At 30.9% G+C, this 22,939-nt stretch overlaps 1 protein-coding gene across 2 annotated transcripts in view; it reads right to left on the bottom strand.

Annotated features, from left to right (window-relative positions):
* The window catches only part of LOC129961672 (homeobox protein orthopedia-like), a 72,764-nt gene that overhangs the window by 725 nt on the left and 49,100 nt on the right, over positions 1 to 22,939 (bottom strand). For both annotated transcript variants that reach the window (XM_056075200.1, XM_056075201.1), the window contains exons 3-4: positions 5,829 to 6,116; positions 2,966 to 3,092 (exon numbers count right to left, since the gene is read on the bottom strand). In XM_056075200.1, the coding sequence (XP_055931175.1) occupies positions 2,997 to 3,092; positions 5,829 to 6,116 (384 nt within the window). In that variant the 3' untranslated portion in view covers positions 2,966 to 2,996. The remainder of the gene's footprint in view (positions 1 to 2,965; positions 3,093 to 5,828; positions 6,117 to 22,939) is intronic.

The raw sequence follows: 22,939 nt of genomic DNA, 5'->3' as shown, positions 1-22,939 counted from the left end.
ACCATCTCTGGAAACTACAAATGTCGTTTAAGAAATCGTTGTTACATTTACATTTATTAATTAGGGTACACAAAAAGATGGGGGATCTGGCTCCTCCCATCGATGACGGGACGTACTTCCTTCTGGGAGGGTTATATCGTGGCTGGTGTTGGCCCTTAGGACTCAACCACAGTTCCCGCCAGTGTTGCTGTTGTGGCGGTCCGGTCATTCAGTTTTCGTTATCCACGTGTGTGCCTTCGGAGGATCGGAGAGTCAGTGATATGACTTACACCTATCAATTCACGAAAGTCTTGACTGAAATCTTATATTAAAGAGGTTTTACGAAAGTAACTTTTTCAACTATTAATGAATAACAGGGCTCGTCTTTCATACCTTTAGAAAAGATTTTCCATAAAATGTCTGCACATTAAGAATTTTAATTCTTTGCTCCTAGCTGTTTGAGATCATTGTTGTTGCCTCTCACTTTTACCATCATCGTCTGTTCTTATACCAAGTAAATGACTTAGAATTGGTTTAACCGTGCATTAAGGTGCAGCATAGTTCATTTAAGGATAGCCTAAGAAGAGCGGTGCGATTGCCCCACAATACCACCAGTCTGTGAAAACTAAACGGTCAGCATGTGCTTATCGTATCTTCCCGTACACATAGATCATTGAATTCTGAGCGTGTACATATAATTTTGTCAATTAATTATTGCTTATGTAACTTTATATATATTAAGTATTAAAGGATTGGATTTTTCAAATTATTATTATATCTAAATTATTACAAAGCATCGTTGACTGTTATTATCTGTCGCCTGATGAGGCAGACTATATTTTATTTCCTTTGCAATTCTCAATGACGCCACATTTGTTTTATGACGTTTCAGTGTTAGTAGATTTAACGCTTATTGGATTGAAATCTGCCATCAGAAAGCCGATAACTTCTCAATGAACAGATAAATAAATAAAAATATCAGAAATTATACTGTTCTTCTGGAAAGAAATGTTGTAGTAATTTCGTTCTTCTTGTAAAGAAATCAATTTGGGGTATTTAAATTTTAATTGAATAAGATTATTATTCGTAAGGAATAATATCATTTCTTTGCGCTTAATGTTCAATTTCCTTTAGGAAACACGATAAAGAAGTCATTAGAATGATATTGAGAGTTCAATGAATTTTTTTATGCATCATTACTTTTTATAGAATTCTTTTGAATTTTTTCATTACTTTGATATAATCCATTCGCCCAATATTGGTAATCTGTTCTAGCTTGCAAGAAAAAAAGGGTGCACGCGCACATGCAACATGATTCATATTCATTTCTTATTTTTTTCAGAATTAGCTTCAGACTAAGGTTAATTTAATTTCCTTGTGCTTCTTGATCACTTAATAGGCCTCAATAGGAAACAAATTACTGATAACCACCTGAGAGAAACTGCTCAAATTCATCTGGCATTCAAAGCGTCTTATTGATTTGGAAAAAACAAAACAAACTGTAATTCATAAAATGCACTTTATAATAACGAATCATGATGAAAAACGTTTCTCGCTTAAAGAATACATATATAAATTGAACATAATTAAAGTGATGCTGTACTTCATAAATAAATAACACTAAACTAGTCTAAACTACGAATCCTTGAACAGAACTTTGTTAGTTGAAATTGATTTTTAATTATTATTAATAAGTTTCGCAGAACATTTACAGAGTGAATGCGTGCAGGGTTCATGAGTTCAATACTGGCTCAGTTACACTAAAAGATATTTTTATGAAAAGAATTAAATTTATTTTTATATAATTCAGTTAAGTTATAGAGTCTGCAATCACTACAACCAAGATTTAATAATATGATCATTCACTGTTTTTGCAAGTACTCTGTAAAAGTAAAAAAAAAAAAAAAAAAAAAAAAAAAAAAAAACTTTTCTTTTATGTTAGCAATTTAAACTTCGATATAAATAAATTTAATAATAAATTGACTAATAACTACAAAGAGCAGCTTTTTCTTAAACTGCCGATGTTCTCACCATGCATTTAATTTTAGCTGCTCACATCTCTATATTTTTGAGTTACATTTAGGTGAAAAATAAATCAAACTGTGAGATAATTTCCCTTTACGAAACACTGCATTAAATTTGTAGTAAAAAACTATGAAAGTAAGTCTTTGCTTGATGAACAAGATTTAGGAGAGCACGCTACAGCTAAATGCTTTCAAAGAGTTTTTACTTTTAAAATCAATAAGAAAATATATGGATTTTCTTGCCTAAAATTAATATCGAATTAGTATGATTTTACATTTCGATTCCTGAAGTTTTTTTTTGGTGTTAATTAAACTCTTGAAACTCTTTAAAAGCGGAGAATATGAATAAGAAAATTTTAAAACACAAAACCATTATTAGATTTGCATTCTAAAATTTTACGTGATACATTTTAGTGCTCAAAGATGATTTCAATTAGTGGGAGATGCCATTTAATAAACAATGACTTATAACAAAATTAAGACTTAATGATAAGTAAATACAAGTTACAAGACGTATTATAAGAGTATTCGTTTTTGTTATTAGATTTTCCGATAGTTGAGTTAACTTTACTTTGATTTAATTTTCAACTTTACTTTGATAACAATATTTTAAAGAATTAAAAATTTTTCTTCTAATTAAATCTAAGATTAAAGGAAAATCAATTATATTGCGACGCTATTTACGTGTATCCATATAAAATAAATAAAAAAGCATTTTTTGTGAAAATACAATATGAACCCCGCCGAATCAGTTTTTATACGAGGGCTCATTCTTCTCTTAGACACAGTCCCGTTGTGTCAGGTGACGGAGTGCCACCGATTCAGTATCACAATCAAGAAGAATCTTTTTTTAGTGTCAACAGTAAGAACAGGTGAAACGAGAAAGAGTATTTTTACATGGAAAGCAATGACAGAGTAGAGAAAGGGTGGCCCGAGCAGGCCGAAGTGAAGAGGGAATGTACCTTCTGGCATAAGTTCCTGGCTTTCTTCTGTTTAGAAACTCCCGTCCTGCCATCGATCGGTCCACATACCCGCTGTAGTGCCATTCCCACCGCCGAAATGGTTGTAGTTGGATAGGTAATTGGGAGTCTGCAACGATATAGACACAAGTCCAGACATTACGCAACATATATGCAGCCTTCGGGCACAAGCATATAGAGAAATATACATAACAGGCCTTAACAACTACTAAAGAAAACCCTTCCTGGTGGGAGGGAAAACACACAACAGGAGGCTTCGGTGAAAGGAAATCGTTTCAGTTTTTAGCTTTAGAAATTGAACGTTTTGAATCAGTGGTCGTGAAATAAATCCACTCCAGTTGTCCTAATGCAGTGTTTCGCAAAGTTCATTAATAGGCGAATTGGTGTAGAGTTTTACCGAGAGATATTTTAGTATGCAAGTATTAAGTTTTCCATCAATTGTTTTAAGAATACGTCTGGGAAGAAATTTGAATTATATACTTAATTAAAGAATTTTATAGATACCGATTCTTATGGTAAACAATTAAAAAAATAGTTTTTCGCATACTAATATTCTTTACAAATAATCGTTCTCTCGTATTTAGTTCTTCTGTTTCTCAGTCAAGAAAAATAAAATTCTAATAGTAAAAGCAATAAAGTTTCTTTGGAAAGGAAAAAAATCATTCGTTTATAAATTAATTGTTCATAAAAATCACCCTAATTTTTAATACTATGTTAAGTATTAACTTATATGATACCGATCCGTTTTGTCATTTATCTATAAAGCTCTATATAGATAATCATTCATTAAATGCGTAAATGAATGGCAATTTTAATTTTATTAGAAAGATTTTTTTTTGTTGTACTTAAAAATAATGCTTTTATAATTCCAGCATATTTTTTTTTTTTTTTTTACATTTAGCTATAAAGCTCCATATAGATAATCATTCATTAAACGCGTAAATGAATGTCAACATTAATTTTATTAGAAAGATTCTTTTATTGTACTTAAAAATAATTCTTTTATAATTCCAGTATATTTTTTTTACTATTTGACGCATAAGTATTTAAAGCAAACTCATTTATTTAATAAGAATTTTAGAAAGATAAATTAAATGCACAACCGTTGGTAAGTAATATAAATTACCAGATTATATAAAAACAAAATTTCGAATACTTTATAATGAAATTAATGTATCGTATCATGAAATCAAATCAAGCATTATTCATAACTCAGTTTTTTTTTGTGTACATCACATGACCTCTTTAAATTGATTTGTAAAAAATTTCATTCATAGCATACAATATAAGAGATGCAGAAAGGAGAAATCCAGCCAACAGCACTTTCATAAATAATAACAGAAATAGTAATAAAAATTTGAAAATCAATATTGTTTCCAATTTGAAACAAATCAAAAACTTCTTATAAAACCAAAAAATTTCTTTCAAAAATGAATCTTTATAAAATGCATTTGTAAAGACCTTGATATTTAAAAAGAGGACATTTCAGTCACAGACATAAAGACTCTTCTTTAACAATATCTATTGTAAACAAGCAGTGCTCCTTCAGCATTAAGACTGTTTCATTCACTTGAAAATTCTAAGAGAATCTGATTTCTGTGCATCATTTTTTTAGCAAAAGGGAAATTTACGTATGAATTACTTGACCACAAGGAAAATCTTCGTGCCCGCCGATTTGCCAAGGCGAGTTTTCTCTTCAAAAAGTATTTGTCTCAATGAACTCAAAAGGATGAATTTATGAATTTCTACTTCATTTCATGTACTTAATTGGAGTTGAAGAGTAAAGCTTCGTGCTTAAGAAACGAACTATAATAGTCTCGATCGGTATGTCAGCACGCAGTCTCTTATCTTTGGAGTTTCATTTGCTGTATAAGTTTACTCGCAAGAAAGTCTTCATTTTGACTATAGAAACTTTGTATTTTTAACTGCAAAAGCCTGAGAGCAAAGTCTTTACTTGAAAGACTTTACGGAGAAAGAAATACCTATTAAATTACCTATTAAAATGATCATCATAATAGGAATTAATAACATAGGAATAAAAACGTAACGGGAATTAGATGATTCATGCTATTGACGGATTCAGAGAAAATTTAGATATTGCAGCAATAATACATGTTTTTTTCTTTATGTAATTCTGCTCCAATTAAGTATTCGAAATGCTTCGATAAAACGAATATATGATCTCTTCGTATAAGGATGAAATCCATCTACAGAAACAATGCTGAGCTGTACTAAAAAAATATCGAATATTCATTTAAAGCTTGTGTACCGGAGAGAAGAGTTGGATCATAAGTAATCAAATGATCACCTCAAAATGACGTTGAATAACAGTAAGCAGACTCTTCAGTAAAAAGTTTTAATTAAAAATTTCCCACAAAAAACTGCTTTACAAAGTTCTTTTAAAATGTCAAGGGATTTTTTAAAAAAAGAAATATCTTCAGTTGAAATAGTAAAAGAGATTATTACAAAGAAGCTTGATGTTCAAATTACACCGGTTCACTGAAAAAATAATATTGAAGCATAACCAAATAGGAAGTATCTAAAATTCAACCGACAGGAAATCGAAAATTTTTTTGGATTCGTTATATCCATAATTTACTGGTTCATTAGGTAAATAAAAGATAAAACAAAGGACTTATAAAATATTTTTACATGAAAATCTAATTTCCTCGAGAAGAGAAAACTGCAAATCTAAAGTAGCAGCAAAATACTAAATATCCTTTAAAATAACGTCAAAATAGGGGAGAAAAAACTATCAAGTATTCATTGCTGCATGACAAAAGAGAGAGAAAATATTTTATTAAAAGAATCGCCCCCTTTTGTCGGAAAGGGGTGTGCGTAATACCTGATTCATGCCTCCCATGGCTGCCGCGGCCGCTGCTGCGCTGTGCTGTGACAGGGACTGTGCGAGTGCAGGTTGCCTCGACAAGGAAGGTCCCAGGGGAAGACCCGGTGATCCCATCTGGGACATGGGCCACCGCGTGTCGGCCGTGGTCGCGAAGGAACAGAATCCCTCGCCCATGGATCCGAAAGGTGGCAGGGAGTGAGAGGGGAGGAGGGCGCCTGGATTGCGGAAAACGTTGGTCGTTTTCTTGCGTTTTTTCCACTTCGCACGACGATTTTGGAACCAAACCTGTAAAGAAAGCAGTAACATTTATAAATAAGTGTACGTCTAAATGTTCGGAAACATCCGTTTAAACAAGAGATTGGTTGTCATGTATCCCCTCGGAAGTGAATGATTTCCATTTTAGGTTGTTCAGCTATAATTTATTGTATTCATGATTTAATGATGTTGCTATATTTTGTGCTTATAAGTCAGCTTTCATTAAAAGAAAAATTATTATTAATAACCGATTTTTATAGATTTAAACTGCATTTAAACGCTTGTAAAGTAGTTGAAGTGCATTTAATGAACCTCAATTTGCTGATAAGAGTCAGTTACTTTAAATAAAAATAAAGGTGAATGTGTGTGGGATTGGAACTTTAACTGTTAGACCACTTGATATAGAACTACAAACTTGGCAATATATACTTTAGAGGATGGAATGTGTGCCCTATAATGATTTTTTAATTAACTAAAAATTGAGAGAAATTTTGACATTTTTTTGCTAAAAAATACGAAAATATTATACAAATATGAGTTTTACATCATCTTAAAATTCAAGAAATTGTCTTTCCAAGGATACAAATTTTTAGCATATAAATTAAGTTTCTTTTTTTTATTCTATTGTTTAAAAAAATATTTTAAGCATATTTCCAGTGATTTCTTTCATAGAAAGTAAAAATAAAATTTTTAATGCACAAGCACGTTACCATTGACGGGAAAAATTAGTTTTTATCAACTTGAGTCATCATGTTGATGAAAGCTCAGATTAAAAGTTTAAGTTAACTCTTACTGGAAAATAAAACTAGAAAAGTATCATTTTCAATAGATGCCTGTAAGAAATAAAATAAACAGTAAACATGACATTTTCTGAAAAGATGAGCACAACCGAAAAGTTTCTGTAAATTTTAAAAATATTTGTATTATTTATTCAGTCATTCTGTGATATGTAAGGTAAAAATAATTTATATATATATATATATATATATAAGATGTCCTCACTTTTCAGATCCCAAAACTTAATTTTGTAAACAGTTATTATTATAGTACATACGAAAAATGATCTAAATGAAGTAGAGAATACAATTTTATGCAGTTGGAATCAATAAATGTTCTTTGAATTTTAAATTTTTTTACAGACCCTCAGTCCTATGAGTCATATTTAGTAAAATATTTCTGAGACGCTAACATTTTAAATAAGTGTGTTAAAATTCAGCTTTTAACACACTCATTAAAAACTGAATGAATCATGAAAATATGAATTTAGATCATTCCATCGACAGTCTCAAAGAAGTGATAAGTCAATTATCACCTGAAGTGTCCCCAATGCTGAGTAGCCCAAAATCATGATATTGCTGATCGTCTTAAAATAGTGATATTGAAAATTTCATAACTCGGCCAGATTTGATCGCAGAAGATAAAAGCGTTTTTTTTTTTTTTTTTTTTTTTTTTTTAAATTTAAAAGTTGGTGTGTCAAGAACATTTTACTAAATATCATTCCTTATAGCCAAAAGACTGTTTAAAAGGCAGACAGTATAAATTTTTTTATAAGTACATTTATTGACAGAAACAAAAATAAATATTATCATTTACATCATTTAAATCCTTTTGAAAATAAGGATTGAATTTTATGATAAGTCGGACATTTTTATTGGATAACGTTTTGAGATATTGCATAAATTATAAGCTTTAAACCGGCTACTCCGACCCTCTTGAAGGCACACGGAAAAATCTGAATGACCGGACCACCGCAACGGCAACACTAGTGAGAAACTGCGGTTGAGTCCTAGGGGCCCTCACCGGCTACGGTACAACCCTTCCCGTCATTGATGGGAGGAGCCGACCCCCAGCTTTTTCTGTACTCACTCACCAATCACCATGCCTGAAGCTTCTCATATTCAATTACGAGATGCCCCCCCCTCCAGTGGGAGGCATAAATTATAAAAGTTTTTTGTAGTACACATAGGACTTCAATGCTGAATGATACTGTTTTCCCTTACCCAGATTTTTTAAAACCCATGTTTCAGCAAAATTGTTTTTGTACTAATAAAAGTTCAATTCTTCCTCTTTAAATTTTAGGGGAAGTGACAAAAAATTAGAGTGATATATACTACAATGGGCAGAGTGGATTAAGACTTCTATAACAGAGTAAATTAAATGTGACTATCGGAATTTGAGGTTTCAAAATATTTTGCTGACAAGCAATTAAGATACCAAGGTACAGAAATTTCTAATCGAAAATGTTAGAGAGCATCACTCCTGGCGAGCTAGGTGGTCGCCAAGTTGGCTGGTCAATAATAAGGATAGTGTTTGCTTTGACTAGATTAACCTGTTGAAAACCTATTAACCTATTTGGAGTGGTTGATATTTACTTGTTGAAAATAAAACACAAATGAAATATATTTAATTTGTAAAATAATATTATATGCATGGAATTTTTTTTATTCTCGTTGAACTATAACATCTAAAATGTATTTACATAAAAGAGCATGCGTTTTATTCCATTAACGAGTAACAGAATTTGGTGCTCTGAAATGTATTTATTGATAATCGTGCTAATTTTGTTTCAGTACATAATTTTTAGATTTTAACTTAATTTATGATATCTAGGCTTAATTAACTATACAATGAAATTTGGGAAATGTTTCGGATATATCAATTAATGATATCTAGGCTTCTTACAAAATTTCAGTAGAAACTCTTTCATTCTTGTAACTGTCATGCATCTTTATTTAGAACATTTTGAATATGGCGGGATGTATTGCTCGCCAAACCTCCATACTCGCTGAAAAGTCTATGGAATCTCTATCTCCATAATTCTTTAATCGGATATATTCGTATTCATACTCACATAAGCCTTCACCATGTTTACTAGATTTCTATACGTTGGTTAAACCAGTCAAAGTCAGCCCTTGAAAGGTAATTTACTTTTTATACAGTAATGCAAATACGCATGGATCCAGTGAGTACTATGAGGCAATGTATGAGCTTTCAGCTTTCTCTGGCACACATAAGCGTTTATATTAAGCATTCGAAATGATAGGAGAATAAAGAAAAATACAATCGCATTAGTTTTATCAACTCCACTATAACTTCTATGTTCCATATTTATTTTTTTGTAAAATCATTTCACAGTCCTTTATCAATTTCGATGCCGCTATAGGAAAGAGAGAGAAAAAAACATATTTTAGGCACTGTAATATTATAAAATACTCCCAAAAAGGCTTGATATCGCTTTCAAAGTGCCAAAATTCGCTTTCAGTTGTAATAAAAGATGTCTGAAATATTTACAACTTAATTTATTCTTTCCGATGCCTTCGCATATTTAAAAATAATATCATATATGAAAACATTCATTAATACTGAAAAAGATATTTAAATAAATGCCTGCTTTTGATTATACTAAAAAAAAAATAGTAAATGTTGTAGCTATTTCCCCAGAATTATATATTATGTTAATTGCAACAAACAAATAAAAAAAAACATGGCTTCGATTTGATAAGTTAAATATGCTTAAATATGCACGACTTAATAGATTTGAAATAAACTTTAAATATATATTTGGAATAAACAATCCTATCTGTTTGCTAACAATTTTTGTCCTAACATTACTTTTATTTCAAAAACCAAAGTAGTGCCTCAAATATTATCTCATGAAAAACTGATCATTTCCTACTTATCGATTGCACAGATTTCCCAAGCTTCATTTATCAGCAGGTATTCACCTGAATTTCTGAAAGAAATTTTCAATTTGCACTTATATTTTCTTTCAGCAATATTTGAGTAGACTTTGACTTTTGTGCAAAATTTCTTATTCCTGATCATCTTAATTTATATGCATTATCTAGATGTGAAAGTAGTAGGATATTTATATTAGATATTATAATAACTGCATCAATAAACAGATCAAAATTGCGCCATTAAGCAATATATATATATATATATATATATATATATATCCATCAAAAGTATATTTCTGAAAATTAATATTTTAGGGAAATAATAAATGAAATAGTTTCATTAGGAATCAAAATTAATAAAAAATTAATTATCTATTTTATTTTACAATTTTTTCTCATGGATTAAAAACATTTTGATCTGTTATTTTACTTTGAGCGAATTTCTAGAATTTAATAAAAACAAATCTGAAGTAAAAAAAAAATTAATTGAAAATGCTGCTTCATTTTTTTTCTTTCAATTATTCAAGAATTTAAAAGACATTCCTATTAACTGCTGCATAGTATCTTATGAAAATCTAGTTTTTCTATTTTATTATTTATATTAACATTTCTTCATAAAAAAAAGTGAATTTGTTCTAGAATATTCTTAAAAACAAAATCTCGACTGAAAGAAAATTCAGACGTACTAAAAACACGGCGAATGAATCGTCTTTCTCGAAGACAGATGAATTAACTATTCCTAAAATAAAAATATTGAAATCCCTTGGATATATCTTCTCCTGAAATATTTTTGCTGCGAGATGCAAAAGTAACACTAATGTATAATTGACTGGAATTTCATGCGAGATCTGAAACGCAGCGAAATCCCCTTGACACACAAATAAGAATTCTTCAGTTCTATGATCATAAAAATTTCGCAGAAATTCTGTGCATTTTCGCCTTTTTCTATCGCATTAGACTGTGTATTTCCGACGCAAAAGTTTAATTGACAAATATGGTAACATGAATAAGCTTTTTTTTTTTATTTTATATCTCTGAAGCTTTTTCGAATCAACAATGTTTCATTTATCTATCTACAATGGAAAAATCTCCCTTTTTTCCACATTTCTTCTTTCCATTTTCGTGTTTGATTCGAGACTCAAAAAATTAAAGAACGTTGATGCAGCACGTACTGATGTAGCAGAATTTTTCATTCTTAGCTCCCTTTTTTTGATAACGGGTTTTTATTAGTAAGAAGGATTTGTCGGATACATCATATTTTCGACATTTTCTTTTTCTGCTTAAGAAATGTCGAAATTAATTTTATGTTGTTTTTCCTTCTCAGACGTATATTTTGCGACAAAAATATTAATTTCAGTTTTTTTAATTATAAATATTAAATAGTTTTATTCAAGAATTTGTGTCGTATTTCACTTTCAATGTTTTATTTTGAATTATGCATGTTTCTTAGCAGGAGAGGGTTGAAAGCTTTTTCAACTGAAAGGCAACCTGCTGGAATGCTCTAAAAAGGAACAGAATTTCTGTTTTTAAAAATTTAATATTTATGTGTGGAATTACACTAACTGGAACATTTTTTTTTCAATTTTGGGAGCGGCATCCGAAATAGATAGAAATTTATTTTATTGTGTTACTTTTCTTTCAGAGGTCTATTTTCTTACATATAAACTTATTTTAATACCTCGAATCTGTGCAATAATGTACAGAATCAGATTTCATCCATGTTTGAAAGGGAAGTTCCAATTTTCGGAAAGTGATATTACTGAAAATTTATTGAATTCTTATTGATATCACAATTTATATTAGAACCGATTTTACGTTGTTTGCAGTACTTCAGTCAGTTGCAAAAACTTGTTTAGCTACAAAATATATTTTATCATATGCGATTATTTAAAAATAATTTGAAACTTTTCATTTCTTCGAATAAATTACAAAAAAAAAGTATTTTGCTTATATTTTAAAATTTTCTTCTATATGAAATATCGAGGAAGAAATGGAATCATCTACCTCCAGATTTTGACGTATCTCCTCGTTTCAGATCGCCTTTTTTTTTTTTTTTTTTTTGAAAAACACATGTTTTAGCATTACTTACATTTATGAATATGATAATTCAAAAACGTTTTCAACTAGATTTTCGAAATTTGGAATAGGGACTTGCGACCCAATGTGTATATTTCTACCTCATTTTGACGGACTTTCTATACAGAAAAAGTTTTGCCTGTCTTGTTGTTTGAGTACACAATACACATTCAATTGATAACTACGCATCGTAGAGAGCTAGAGTTATAAAAATTGATATACAGGTTTAGCATCTAAAATATCGACAGTTTTTAAATTCTGAACACAATCTGTCAAAGGGCTGTGTGTAGTCGTAATGAGTGATAAACGCAATAATTTAAATCCATTGTAGGTCGGTATGTGATTTTGCGATGACAGCAGTAGTTTTGTGTCAAATTTTGTTTTCAATGGGTTGAAAAAAACAAACATTCAACACATTAAAAATTCTAGACACTGAAAATTGATTTCTGCCGGAAGTCCCTTATTCGCCAATTCTACTCAAAGTATTCGCAGCCTTCACCAAGGTTCACAGTTTTATGTGGGAGAGGGGGCGGCGGGGTAGAAGACCTTTACTGGAGAATATGCGAGGAAGTTTCGGGAAAATCCCTCCCTCCTGTTTTCAATTACTTTCTTCAATCTTGTCATTAAGAAACGAAATGATACTTTAATTTTTGTATTAGAGCTGAGATAAATGAGCTTCGATTTTTATTGGACAAAACATCAGCGAAATGATATATTGTAGAGGATTCTCGGAAAGGAAGCTACTTTTGAAAAGGATTTAATGCGCTTCCCTTGCTTTTTCCACGATTGGATTCGAATCAGAGGACTGTAATCTTTAGTTACTGAAAATGTTTGATAATGAAAAACGAACAGGGTAAGCAATATATGAATGGAAATCTCATACAAATGTGTGATGATGTAAGAATTGGAAATGTATAAAAATGCGTAAATGATGCTATCCGTGAAAATTGCATACTGAAGTAAAAAAGACATTATATAGAAGCTATAATACAAATAGAATGTGTAAAGAAATGTAATCGTGTTCTCAGATGAAAAGAGCAATACCAAACTAAAGACATAAATTATATTATTTAACGATTCTGAGACTATAGTTTTATGTCGTTATTAAAAGAAGTAGAGTTTCATTTAAATTGTTTTAGTAAATTCTGGCTCTCAATGAAATAGTGTTATTCAATAAGTCGCATTTATAAAGATTTTTATTATTGTATTGCATGCGTGCGTAATATTATAACGTAACGTATATATGATAATCGTATAATGTCATACATATATATATATATATATATATATATATATATATATATATATATATATATATATATATATATATATATATATAACATATATATGTAACATAATATAATATTGCATATATGTGCATTTTGATTTGATTCATAACATTTTGCTGTTGAATATTGTCCTTGAAACAAACGGTTGAGCAATAAATCAATTATTTAAGGCAGAAGCAAATAATGATTGTGCCTATTTTATCTGTTTTGAAGACTGTAATAAAACGTGCATTTTCCATCAGTTTGCACAATACAAGACGAAGTTGAATATTATTATAGAGAGAGAGATATTTCAGTTATTTAACACGCAATAAATGTTTCTTTCCTTTAACATTTTTAAGTACATCAGTTACGGAGAAATGCGAATATAAGATATTACAAAGCGGCTACATCTTTATTATTATTTTTCAGCCCTCAGGCTTCTCTACTCTTTGAATTGAAGAGTCTCGTTGTTAATGCTGTTTTCGCGATGCTTTTTGAAATTATTAAAAAGGGGTTTCAAGAAAACGAGATGCTGCTGAAATGGGAGGAGTTTTGAAGTCTGTAATCGCCTTTTTAATGTTAATTTAAATGAAGTTCTAATACCTTGAATTTAAAATAATAAGGGAAAGATATATATATATATATATATATATAATAGTCATGCAACCCTAAATACTGGTCTGGTTTCGTCAATTTTTATTTCATCTGAAAGTTTATGATAATTAAATAAGTTACTAAGAATCGCATGACATCCACCAGACCCCATTCTTAACAGAAATTCGAAAAAGGCTATTTCAAGGTGGATTGTTTATGGGAAAAATCACTATAGAGTCTCTCGAGCACTGTTTTTATTTCATCCGAAAATCTTGGTGTTTAAATACGTGATCGCTGGTCATCTGTTTTCCTCCCCAGCCTTTCATTTTCTTAAGATCTCGCAAAATAAAATCCTCGATCATTGGACTCATTTCACCAATAAACTTCGCCACTTCGCTTGCATAGAGAACTATGCAGAATGTTTTATTTTCATTTTGCAAGAATAGTTTAAAATAATACTTTCACTTAGTATGATTAGATGCAATTCAACAAAGTTGTTTGACCTGTCTAAATGAATGCTATTGACACTATGGTAGAACAGCTGGCCCTGAAGGGGGCTGCTTAAGAATCAAAATATTTTAATAAAACTTTATAGGAAATGCTTTTCAAATGTAAATTGAAAAAGTAATTATTTTTATGCGTCCCTTTAATTTTTTTGTAATTTTCCTCATTTTATTATTTAACTTAACATCGTCAGTTCAGTCCCAGTATGAACCTGTTTTAAGCTTATTAAATTCTTTGACTTGGACTCTTCTACGAATAATTTGAATTCCGTTTCAAATACATTATCAAGCATTTCATTTCTTATGCCTCTTTTTAATTTATTGATACATAACTTTTATTCTTTTCGATATTTAATTCTTAAATCTATTTGTACAATATGCAGTGCCATTTGCAAATGGCGCTGAAATTACGGAAATTAAATTACACTACTATCCTAAAATTGAATTGTATTTATACAGCGCTTCCAATGCTAGCGTATCAAAAATAACTGAAAAGACGATTGCTTATTTTCAGGTTTTAAAATCTCTCAAACAACCGGTATGCCAGGTGTTCGAATACGACGAATAAATTTCTTCTCTTTATCTCAAATAAGCACATTTAAATACACATCTCCCTCTCAGTGTATGCTTTCCCACATTGCCTCCATTAACGAGAAATTTTATATTCCGAAATCGAAAATTCCTTTTCAGCGAGAAGAGACGTATGAATAATAAAATAACTTACCTGATTTCCTCTGTTCTGTGAGAGAGATTTTTTTTTTCACCCCACCTCTGCCACACACATATCGTCCCCCCCCCCTTTTCTTCCGCGGTAATGCTTCAATCGTGATATAGACAGAGAAATGAATATAAAAAGGTAATAAAAGAGCTGCAAACTGTGAGAAGGAGCGGAGATAGGGACCGAGGAGGAAAGAGAGAGAGAGAGGAAAAAAAAAAAGATTATTAACGGGCAGATTATGGTCATTTGGTTGTTGTTATTCATCCGGGGATCGCTTTGCTTTTATGCCTTTTCATAGCAGAAGGGGGAGGGGGATCGAATGTGTGTATATCGACTCTCACAAACGGCAGCAAAAAGATCGCGTAGTGCGCTGGAGAGGGTGATGGGGGTGGAAGAGGCTTTTGGAAACGGGAGTGAGAGGAGAAGGGGGGGGGTGAGAGAAAATCCCCCTCGAGACGCCCGCCGCAGTTTATAAATTACCCACGATGTTGGTTGACAGTGGCTGGCGATTTTCTCGTCTGCCAAGTATACCCACGAGGATCGTTAGCACCGAGCAATCTGGCGATGCGCGCGCATCCGACACCGAAGTCGCATTTGATATTAATGTGGTTTTGCTGTCCCCATTAAAAAGTAATCCGTCCCCGGCGCGACAGCGAACCTCCCCCCCCCCCCACTCTGCATCCCTCCGTACCTTCTTTCTGTTCCATGCTCACCCTCCCTACTTATGCGTAGCATCCTTATTCCCCCACCCCCTACCTTTTTACTCCTGATCTCTCTCTCTCTTACAGAATGTAAGTTTTCGCGGCTGTGATAATGCATTCGCGCGTCGCTGGGGACATGCACGACGCATACGCGGGTGTACGCAGGCATGGCGAAGAGAACATACACGCGCTGCTGCCTGGCATCCTTTTAACTTTTCAGAGTTTGTTTTAGCTAAAGCGCGAAGTAAAAGGAAATTCGGGTTGATGGGGGTGTGGGGCTGAGGGTGGGAGTGGATAATATTTCTTATCGTCGGCGGGAGCTCTTTCGTAATTAACGGCCGCTTCAAAAAGCCGTCAACTGCCAAACGCTGCATAAATGCATCCCGCGCTCGCTCTCCCCTCCCCCTGATGAAGCGGCTTCTTTCCTTGTATCAGAAGAAAAAGAATGCTGCTGGCGAGGAGAGGGGCGGCGGGGATAAAAATTCCATCATCGCTTTTCCTCCTGACCACTTATTTCGGTCGCTCAGAGCTTTTGGAAGAATTCGATTATCCATCATGTGGCCCCGAAACCCTTGAAGAAAGTCGGCTAGCAGCATGGAGATGAGACGTCGTCCTCCTAATTGAATATGACAAGCACCGTTTCGCGGTGAAACACTTTTAATTTCCTTCTCTACTTTCACATCGATCTCGGCTAAAAGCATCAGGATTCGCGCTGATTACGTCTTATTTACCTTTTCAAATAAATCACACTTCTCGATAGCCCCGGCCTGATCGCCGAGTCAGAGATAATCACTCCGGTTCTGGAATTTTTTTCTTTCTTTTTATGTTTAGGCATTTTTGATTTTCTCTTGGCTTAAGCGATCCTGACCTGATCATTGATTATTCAGATAGGAGAGAAGGCTATAATGCGCCTGTCTTCCCATATTAAACAAAGCAATAAAGAATGTCATGTATTTTATTTATTCATTTCTTTTGAACACCGCCGGTGCCAGGTGATTAAAATCACCCGAGTTCATGTTAAGTTTTCTAAAATTGCTTTAAATAGACCGACATTTAAGTGACAGCTAAGACGGTGTGATTAGGCACTTATTCGAGAATTGGAAAAAGTTCGCATTCTGGTATTAAATAATGGAAATGGATGCAAATACTTGCGTGCGCCATCGTGTTAGATCAAAAGCCTTTTCTTTTTCCTTTATATCGGTTGTTGATAATAATAACTGAAAGGAAAAGTGGTCCAGTCGTTGATGACTCAGCATAGCCTATATTTCACCAATTAACTTTCTTTGTTCATTTATTTCTCTCCGTTAATTACTGTCTAATCTTAATATATCATATAATTTTAGTCTGATTTTTTTTATTATTCGAATTAAATATCACATCTTAATAATAAAATTTTTAAATGGTGCAATAAACATTTCAATAAATCAGATTAGTTTTATCAATTTTATCTATAGTAGCCGGTATTGCACGGCATCATTCCGATTGCTCTATTCTCCGGTATTTTCAAAAAGGAAGTAAAGGGGCAGTAAGACACTGTAAGCAGATTTCAGGTGAGCTGCATAAAGTTAGCAAAAGAATTTTCAATTATAATGTGTATTTAATAAATATATAAATATACTATATTTTTTTCTCTAATGTGATATATTTTACAATATTTTGGTTTATAAATTTAGCTTTCGTCATTAAAATATGTTTTTTTAAACGTATTTTAACTTCTACTGATTATTAACGTTGTTTTTTAACTTCTACTGATCTGCAGTTTTCGTAACTTAGAAGTTGTCTGGTATGAGATCGTTTTCTGGTGCTTGAAAAATTATTGAGTACTAATGGAAGAATGGAAGAAATACTGTATTCTATAAGGGGAGAAAACTCTATCATAACTCGTCAGCTACAATCACTAAATAAAAAAAAATAAATGAGGTTTTTATTTCTTATGAAAGCTCATAATTTTCATAGACATCTTATAAATAAAAATAATATATAACATTATATAATTTTAATACTGAACAATAAAATTTGCAGATATCATCCAACCGGAATAATCAGATAGATTTTAGTAATTATTTTCTCAATTCATTTCGCTATTTTGAAAGCATATCTAAACATTCATAAAACTTTATCATTATTACAGAGATAGATAGGAGTCGAAGATAGACATCTCGCGAGAATTCATATTAAACAAACATTTTTGAGATCAGTACAAGGCTACCATGGAAATTCTGTGGAGGTTTTTCTACACATTTCTAATAAAATATTTATTTTGAAGAATATTTTGATAATTTATAATGAAATAGTGTTTTGAGGATTTCTCTCAAATGATATAAACTGTGGAAAGGGGAAGCAGATAATTCATCACACATTTTGAAACCAGTCCAGTGGCTGAGGCAGCAAAATTCGGTCACGAAATCTGAGCATAGAGAATATACAGTGAAGCATTTCCTCTATTTCTGCCGAAAATGAAGTGTGGTGCAGAGTTGGCGACCCTCGATTACATAAATAAGAGTCACAATCACGAGCTTCAATGAGAAATAAAAAATTTTCAAATGTGCCCAATGGTTGGGCCTGGAGATTCCTATCTCAAGAGCCTTTCCCATAGAGAATACGTTATGAAATTGTGTTTTTTACATCTCTGTCAAAAAAGAGAGAGTGGAAGAAGAGAGGAAACCATCGATGACATACCTAAAAATCATGATGGTGCATAAGAAATAAAAACTGACAAAATCAGATGAGGGGTTGTGATTGGTTCATTAGTTTTCCTTATCATTACTTTCTGGAATACGAAGTATTGAAAAAGTATTATAAATGCCAAAAAATTTGAACTCGAGGTTTCAACGATTCTTCACGTTTTTAACAGGCCCTTTCCCCCTGAGTTAAAAAAACAAATTTTTGTCTGATATTTGTATCTATTTGTCGTATATCTGTGGCAAAAATAACTCAAAAATGCTTCGAAATTAGACAGATAAAATTTGGTTACGGCCTTTACACCAAATTTGTAGATTTTTATGAAATGTTGAGCAAAATCCGTTCAGAGGAAATCTGTCTTTCCGCCTATCCAATTATATATATCTTTACACAAAAACTACAAAACGAAGAGAGTTAGATAGATAAAATTCGGTTCACGGATTTAATATCTATAGTGTCGACACCTATCAAAGTTTCAACCAAATCCAAAGAGTCGCTGATCATTTGTCTGTTTGTGTGTACAGAAACATGTAAACACTATAATTAAAACCCCCATGACAAACTGATGTGGTACCATGTGACTACAATTGTAGTTTTGTGTCAAATTTTTGTTTCAATCATTTGGGAAGAACGCATATAAAACCCAAATTCAACTTTCGCATACTTTTAACAGCATGCTAGAGATTAAACGCCAAGAAAAAAAAATCTTCAAGGATCATCACATGATAGATTCAGTCGAAATGCTAAATTCACGCTAAAAGTTAATATTTCATTGCTATTGCAGGCGAATACTATGCAAGGCGTTCTCTAGGATAACATATTTATTAGAGAGTAAGCGAGAAAGTTTTGGGAAGACCACTTCCGCTGGTTTTAAATATATTGATACCAGTTTTTACAATATTTAATATATTTATCATCATATAAATTTATTCTCAAAGCACCGCTCATAAGGTGGGATTCTACGTAAAAGAGAATATCTTTATGGTCATGTTCATCTATAACATAAAATGTAACTGAAGTTATTAAGCATTTCTATAAGAATTATTTTAGAGGGAGAAAAACTTTTATAGAACGTCTTAAATTTAATAAACAAAGTGAACTCAATATCAGTCTTTGAGAAAATACTTTTGTTAAATTGTGGACAGAAACCGGCTATGACAAGTGTACATTTATAATGATTTATTATGTACATTATTTCAACTAACTATAAACAAAATATCGTAATGAAAGTCAAAAACAAATATTTTAAGAAATACTTAAACTCATATTGAATTCAAATTCTGTCATTCGCCAAATATATACACATTAAATACAGGAATAATGATCAACAGATGCATCCATGGGCAAACGAAGAAATATAATGTGCCATTATAATAAAAATATTTTCATATCACATAGAATATTAGAAAAACTTTGGATACACATAATTTTATATAAGCACGTCTTTTACATAAAAATGTCAAAATAATTTTAATTGAACAAATTATAAATTGATTCTCATTATTTTTTAAGTCATGTTGGCTTTGAAGAATATTGCAAAATAACAGAAATCACCCACCCTCATCGAATTATTTCTTTGGCATCGTAAGTTCAGAAATAAAATCAATTCGTGAAAATTTGTAAATAGTTTGAATAAATTCGCCAAAATTTCAGCATTGTGTAACTTTCAGCACAGGTAATGTTTCGATTTTAACTACTTTTTTTGAGGTACCTGTACACCAATATCTATGTAATAGACAATTTGTGCAGCCAAATGTTTTTGATAACATACTATCTAACGTTTTCAGAGAGTAGAGTGTATTATGCCTATCGTTCATGGCTAGGAGTTTTCACGAGAATCCCCAAAGGCGAATGGGCTGTTCATCAAATACATTTTTTTAAAAAAAGAAGATAGAATATGTATGGCCGCAAAAGGATGGATTATAAAAATAAATCAATTTATTTAACATTTTATCTAACCATTTTTAACTAAAAACTAAAGTTTTTTTTTTCAAAGTCATATACCATAGCTCTATTATATGACGAATCTTGTGAGAGCATTCCTTTTTAACTACGAAATATTGTCTAAGATTTAGAGGAGGGATCATGACCTCTCCTGGCATCCATTTCTGGCAATAATATTTTTCTTCAATATTGACTTACGAGTCTGATAGATTTTAATACTTAGTCACAGTTGGTCTTTCATTCCTAGTCGGGTTGATCGAAATCATAATTGCAGTAAGTTATGTAGCATCCATCAGCAACGCTTTTGAACAAAGTGTTTGATGAATTTTATGCAGTCTTTATTTTCAAACATAATATGGCTGTGTCGATAAAGTCGTTGACATTACTGGTGCAGTTTCATTTGCATTCATTTTCTCTGTTTGAATTGTTTAAATTTAAGACATCGAAACAGAAACAACAAAAAAGAAGAGAAAAGAAACCTAACGCATTCATACCTCATTCATCGCTGTAGCTTTGCAATACTTAACACCTGATTGTAGTGTGTAGACTGGATAATGTCCTTTTCAGAAAATTATTATCATTATTTTGGCTTGATACTTTTTAAATTAATCGATGGCCAATATTAAATATTTTTCAAATGTTGTCTCATGAAGTTTGCCAAACCAGACAATTTCCTCCGCCACCCTGAAAAGCTAACAGCTAAAAATGGTTGGTGATTTAAGAATTCCGGAAATCATTTTTTAACTGAAATTTTGAAGAAAAAAATGTGTTTTAATGTAAATGCAAAGATGGAATTTGCTGAAGTTCTAATCAACGATTTGTTATTCATTGCCGAAAACTTAATATGAGTCGAGAAAAAGAGATTTTGATGAAAGAAATAGTATAAAGAATAATAATATAGATTAATCAAAGTAGGTTTCGATGTTAAAGGTACTATTAAATTTTAGATCATGAAAAGGTAGAGTTTCAGCTACAAATTTAAATAAAAAAAATTAGTCTTCTTTTCTCCTGTAATAAATAAGTAACAGATATATACATATATTGGATAATAAAATAATTCTTATTTTTATTTGCATTATTAAATATATATATATATATATATATATATATATATATATATATATATATATATATATATATATATATATATATATATATATATATATTAAAAAATAATGTATAAAATTAAATATTAAATACATAAAGTGAAAAATGAATTTTTCATTAACTGTAGATAAAATACGAATAAAAGACGTTAGAAAGAGCAACAGTTAATAAGTTATGACATATTTTTATGCAACAGTGAAAAATAATGAACGGGTCATTATTAAACATTTGAGTTAAAATCAGTGTTATCGAGAATTCTCTCTTTTAAAGACATGAAGAGAAATGAAAGCATAAAACTACACTGAATACATGAAATTTCAATTAGATGGAGTTTATACAGTTAGAAATAAATTTCAAACAAGACGTAGAATATTTGCGTGTTTAAACCGTTTGAAAGATTTCATTTGATGTATATTTGGTTTATGAATGTATTAGAATAATGTTCCTTTTTATCCTTGTGCTTAAAATCGGTTTCTTTTCTTTTATTTTTTTCATTTGAAATACAAATATGTTAATAGCTGTAAATAAGTTTAAGATACCCGTGAAAAATAATGTAAAGAACCAGCTTTGATTTAAAATTTGAAATAAATGAACTAATAAAAAACACGATAGTTTAATAAAAAAATTAATAACTAATTTTTTCATTTCAAGTAAAATACATCGTAACTTAATTTTTATTTGTTAATCTTTTTTTATTAGTCATATTAATTAAAAATTATGATCCTGTAAGAAATATTACACACTGCTAAACAATTCAATGTCCTACTCTCATGCCAAAATTGAGTATTTATCGCTTGTTCAAACTAACTTTCAGTTTTTGTCTGAGTAATTCAAAGGTAGCGTGGAATTTGAAAAATTTATTTTAGAACTATTAATGCTGAGTCTTAAAAATATATGAAAAATTATCAAAGAAAAATTAGCAATTATGCGTTTAATTTCTTATCATTATCAAATTTCGTTAAAAAAACAAAACAAAAAATCCGTTTGTAGAGTAAAATAACAAAGCAGTAAAATTTATGGAGCTATAAAATACAAAAGATAGAACGGATTTCTTTCAAAAATTCATTCTTTTGAAGAAATCTTTATTCTTTTGATAAAATCTGCACCAACTCGTGATGAGTATCTTTTCACAATAGTAAGACAATTGACCGATTAAAAAAAACATAAAATCAGTTCTGCTGATATATTCTTTTAAAAATTATCTTCTTAAAAAATTATTTATCATAATAAATAAAATTTTCATCAAAGGATATATGAAAAATTTTAAATTTTTGCCCAAAAAATAATTACATCAATTAAATTTAATTGTAATATTCTAAATTTTAAGGATATTTTATTGTTTGTAGAGCACGAAAATATTAATATCTAGAAGAAGCGAATAAATTTTTTTGATTATTAAAATACTTTAATTTTTCGAAATACGGTAACAGCTACCAAAACGAATGCGTAATTGGGTATTGGTAATAAAAATATCAGGTTTACATCAAATTAAAAAAAAAATAACAGAAATCACATACACAATCTTTTCATTTAATAATTTGTATAGTTGAAAATATCATAGTCATGAAATTTCGAGG

This window comes from Argiope bruennichi, chromosome 2, assembly GCF_947563725.1.
Source record: "Argiope bruennichi chromosome 2, qqArgBrue1.1, whole genome shotgun sequence".
In the NCBI taxonomy this organism is placed as follows: domain Eukaryota; kingdom Metazoa; phylum Arthropoda; class Arachnida; order Araneae; family Araneidae; genus Argiope; species Argiope bruennichi.
This window is presented reverse-complemented; position numbering and strand designations above follow the sequence as displayed.